We start from the raw sequence: 4,697 nt of genomic DNA, 5'->3' as shown, positions 1-4,697 counted from the left end.
CTCTTTGTCCCGCCCAAGACAAATGAGTTTGTGTTTAGGGCTTTGTTTCAAAAATGAATCATAAATAAAGCGTCATTTTGAATTCCCTACATTATGTGTTTTATTTTTTTGCTTTTTTCTGGAAATGGTAATCCTAAAAAACCAAAAAAAAAAAAAAAAAAAAAAACTTTTTCAAAAAAAAATCTGCATACACTCCTGCATTCATAAATTTTCTGAAATAAATATAAATCACATGTGCAGATTAACTATTGATAAACCCATTGAATGCAATAACCCTATGCCCTCTCCCAACTTTGAGTTTCCTGTGTTCGAAGCCGAAGAAGAGGAAGAAGAGGAGATCCCGGACGAGATCTCTCGATTACTTAAGCACGAGGAAAGAGCCATTCTGCCTCACAAAGAGCCTTTAGAAAAGATCAACTTGGGTTCTGAAGAAGACAAAAAAGAAGTGACCATTGGATCACTGCTTGATGCTGATATCAAGAGTAAGTTGACAGACCTTCTCAAAGAATATGTTGACGTGTTTGCCTGGTCCTACCAAGACATGCCTGGGTTGGATACCAATATTGTTCAGCATTACTTGCCATTGAAGCCAGAATGTCCGCCGGTTAAGCAGAAATTGCGAAGGACTCACCCTGATATGGCTAACAAGATCAAAGTGGAAGTTCAGAAACAGCTCGACGCAGGTTTTCTTGTCACCTCTGAGTATCCCCAATGGTTGGCCAACATAGTGCCAGTTCCGAAGAAAGATGGCAAAGTCAGAATGTGTGTTGACTACCGTGACTTGAACAAGGCCAGTCCAAAAGATGACTTTCCATTACCGCATATCGACATGCTGGTTGATAACACCGCTAAGTTCAACGTCTTTTCCTTCATGGACGGGTTCTCCGGTTATAATCAGATCAAGATGGCTCCTGAAGACATGGAGAAGACATCTTTCATCACCCCATGGGGTACCTTTTGCTACAAAGTGATGCCGTTTGGATTAAAGAATGCAGGTGCAACTTACCAAAGGGCAATGACTACTCTCTTTCATGACATGATGCATAAAGAAATTGAAGTTTATGTGGACGACATGATAGCCAAGTCCAGCACAGAAGAAGAACATATTGAATACCTTTTGAAGTTGTTTCAACGACTAAGGAAATATCAGCTTCGCTTGAATCCTAACAAATGTACTTTTGGGGTTAGATCTGGAAAACTCTTGGGTTTCATTGTCAGCCAAAGAGGAATTGAAGTAGATCCCGACAAAGTCAGAGCTATTCAAGAGATGCCTGCACCAAAGACTGAAAAACAAGTAAGAGGATTTCTCGGACGATTGAACTACATCTCCAGATTTATCTCTCAAATGACTGCTACATGTGGGCCAATTTTCAAGCTTCTCCGCAAAGATCAAGGGGTTGTATGGACTGAAGATTGCCAGAAAGCGTTCGACAGTATCAAGGAATACCTGTTAGAACCACCAATATTGATTCCTCCAGTTGAAGGAAGACCATTAATCATGTACCTTACTGTGTTAGAAGAATCCATGGGTTGTATGCTTGGACAACAAGATGAAACCGGTAAGAAGGAGCATGCCATCTATTACTTGAGTAAGAAATTCACAGATTGTGAGTCTCGTTACTCCATGCTCGAAAAAACGTGTTGTGCTTTGGCTTGGGCTTCAAAACGTCTCCGCCAATACATGATCAACAATACTACTTGGTTAATCTCCAAAATGGATCCGATCAAGTATGTCTTTGAAAAGCCTGCCTTAACAGGAAGGATTGCCCGATGGCAAATGCTGTTATCCGAATATGACATTGAATACCGTGCTCAAAAAGCGGTCAAGGGAAGCATTCTCGCCGATCACTTGGCGCATCAACCAATTAATGAATATCAATCTCTCAAGTTTGACTTTCCTGATGAAGATGTCTTGTACTTGAAGATGAAAGATTGTGACGAACCGTTACCTGAAGAAGGTCCTGAGCCTGGATCAAGATGGGGCCTAATTTTTGATGGAGCAGTAAACGCTTTTGGCAATGGAATTGGGGCAATCATCATCACTCCCAAGGGTACTCATATCCCATTCTCCGCCAGATTGCTATTTGATTGCACCAACAACATCGCAGAATATGAAGCTTGTATCATGGGTCTCGAAGAAGCCATTGACTTAAGGATCAAGATCCTTGACATATATGGAGATTCCGCTCTCGTGATCAACCAAATCAAAGACAAGTGGGAAACTTACCACCCTGGCTTGATTCCTTACAGAGATTATGCAAGACGTCTGTTGACTTTCTTCAACAAGGTTGAATTGCATCATATACCTCGAGATCAGAATCGAATGGCAGACGCCTTGGCTACTCTATCTTCCATGTTCAAAGTCAATCACTGGAATGATGTGCCTAAAGTCAGAATTACGCGCCTTGAAAGGCCCGCCTATGTGTTTGCAACTGAAGCAGTCATCGATGATAAACCGTGGTTCCACGACATCAAACGCTTCCTTCAAACTCAAGAGTACCCGCTTGGGGCATCAAACAAAGATAAGAAAACTCTAAGGAGACTTTCTGGCAGTTTCTTCCTGAACGGAGATGTGCTATACAAAAGAAATTTCGACATGGTTTTGCTCAGATGCGTGGACAGACACGAAGCAGACATGTTAATGCATGAAGTGCATGAAGGGTCCTTTGGAACTCATTCAAATGGGCATGCAATGTCCAAAAAGATCTTAAGAGCAGGATACTATTGGTTGACAATGGAATCTGATTGTTACAAACACGTGAAGAAATGTCACAAGTGCCAGATCTATGCAGATAAGATCCATGTGCCACCGACTCTACTCAACGTTCTCTCATCTCCGTGGCCTTTCTCCATGTGGGGTATCGACATGATTGGAATGATCGAACCGAAAGCTTCAAACGGTCATCGTTTCATCTTAGTAGCAATTGATTACTTCACCAAATGGGTCGAAGCAGCATCTTACGCCAATGTTACAAGACAAGTGGTTGTGAGGTTTATCAAGAATAACATCATTTGCCGATATGGTATTCCCAGCAAGATCATTACTGACAATGGTTCAAACCTGAATAACAAGATGATGAAAGAATTGTGTGAGGAATTCAAGATTGAGCATCATAACTCTTCTCCTTACAGACCAAAAATGAACGGCGCCGTTGAAGCTGCTAACAAGAACATTAAGAAGATCGTCCAGAAAATGGTCGTCACTTACAAAGACTGGCACGAAATGCTGCCATTTGCTTTACATGGGTACCGTACTTCAGTGCGTACTTCAACAGGGGCAACTCCCTTTTCTCTAGTATACGGCATGGAAGCTGTGCTCCCCGTAGAAGTTGAAATCCCATCAATGAGAGTCCTCATGGAGACTAAGTTATCAGAAGCTGAATGGTGTCAAAGTAGATACGATCAGTTGAACTTAATCGAAGAAAAACGTATGACTGCTCTATGCCATGGACAGTTATACCAAGCAAGGATGAAACAAGCTTTCAACAAAAAGGTTCGACCTCGTGAATTTCAAGAAGGCGACCTCGTGCTTAAAAAGATCTTGTCTTTTCAACCAGATTCTAGGGGCAAATGGTCTCCTAATTATGAAGGCCCGTATGTTGTCAAAAGAGCATTTTCTGGCGGTGCCATGATTCTTACTACCATGGATGGTGATGAACTCCCACATCCTGTGAATGCTGATGCAGTCAAGAAATACTTTGTCTAAAAAAATACAAAAGAACAGCTCGGTAAGTCGAAAACCCGCAAAGGGCGACTTAGGCAAAAATGAGCGTCTCGGTGGACTGAAAACCCGAAAGGGCGGTCCAGGCAAAAATTAGAGACAATAAACAGAAAAAATTCATCCTGGTAGATTGAAAACCTGAAAGGGCAATCTAGGCAAAAATTAGGGATTTATGACAAAGTAACTGCATTAGTCTATACTTCGTCACCTGAAAAGTCTGTACTTCATCAAAGGATCTTCAATCAAATCATTATCAATCTGAAGCGACAAGCACAGTTGGAACTCAAAGTTATTAGAGGGAATAGTGGTTATTGCTTTCAATGTAGCCTTTTCCGCATAATTACCATTTCCAACTTTTGTAAATACTCCATGGAATCACGCCTTTAGCTGATTACCATCCTATTAAATAAATTTGAGCCTTGTGCCCATTTGTTTGCAATCTTTAATTTCTTTCAGCTTGCAAAATGACGCTTTAATTGTGTTATTCGTTTTTGAAAAAAAAGGAAAAAATAAGTTTTAAATGAATTTACTTCACTTTTCTTTTTCAAAATAAAAGCGAAATTTTCCTTTGAGTTGTGAACAACGGAAGGAACATCAGCAGTCGTCTCCATAGGACGAACAAAAAGGATTCTCCCGGAAAAAATTGTTGAGACAACGGTATTCTTGTCCCAGAAAAGAATTCTTGAAGCAATTACCCCTCGAGGTAAAGAAGCTCTTCTATCCCCAGTGAAGAAGGTCTTTTATTCCCAATGAAGAAGATCTCCAATCTCCAGTGAAGAGGTTCTTTCATCTCAATGAGAAAAGATGCTCATCTTCCCCAGAGAAGTTTAAAGCACGCAACACCATTCATCACCGTGTTGAAAAACATTTGCCAAGTATCTGGTTGTATTGCGACGTTGGTCCTTCTCCAGTATATACTTCTTTGTCTGTCAGTATTGTCAGCATGCATGCTACATTCTTGACATTCATCATTCAT

General features: G+C 40.9%; 1 protein-coding gene across 1 annotated transcript; it reads left to right on the top strand.

Annotated features, from left to right (window-relative positions):
- The first annotated feature begins 256 nt into the window (after window positions 1–256).
- On the top strand, window positions 257–4,152 carry LOC131606780 (uncharacterized). Its single transcript, XM_058878910.1, has one exon. The coding sequence runs from the start codon at window positions 278–280 to the stop codon at window positions 3,704–3,706; it is 3,429 nt and encodes a 1,142-aa protein (XP_058734893.1). The 5' UTR covers window positions 257–277; the 3' UTR covers window positions 3,707–4,152.
- Window positions 4,153–4,697: the final 545 nt, after the last annotated feature.

Source organism: Vicia villosa, linkage group LG5, assembly GCF_029867415.1.
Source record: "Vicia villosa cultivar HV-30 ecotype Madison, WI linkage group LG5, Vvil1.0, whole genome shotgun sequence".
Lineage (NCBI taxonomy): Eukaryota > Viridiplantae > Streptophyta > Magnoliopsida > Fabales > Fabaceae > Vicia > Vicia villosa.
This window is presented reverse-complemented; position numbering and strand designations above follow the sequence as displayed.

Bases quoted from the DNA above. Each gene is read 5' to 3' on its own strand.
- LOC131606780 (XM_058878910.1), top strand. From the start codon at position 278: ATGCCCTCTCCCAACTTTGAGTTTCCTGTGTTCGAAGCCGAAGAAGAG.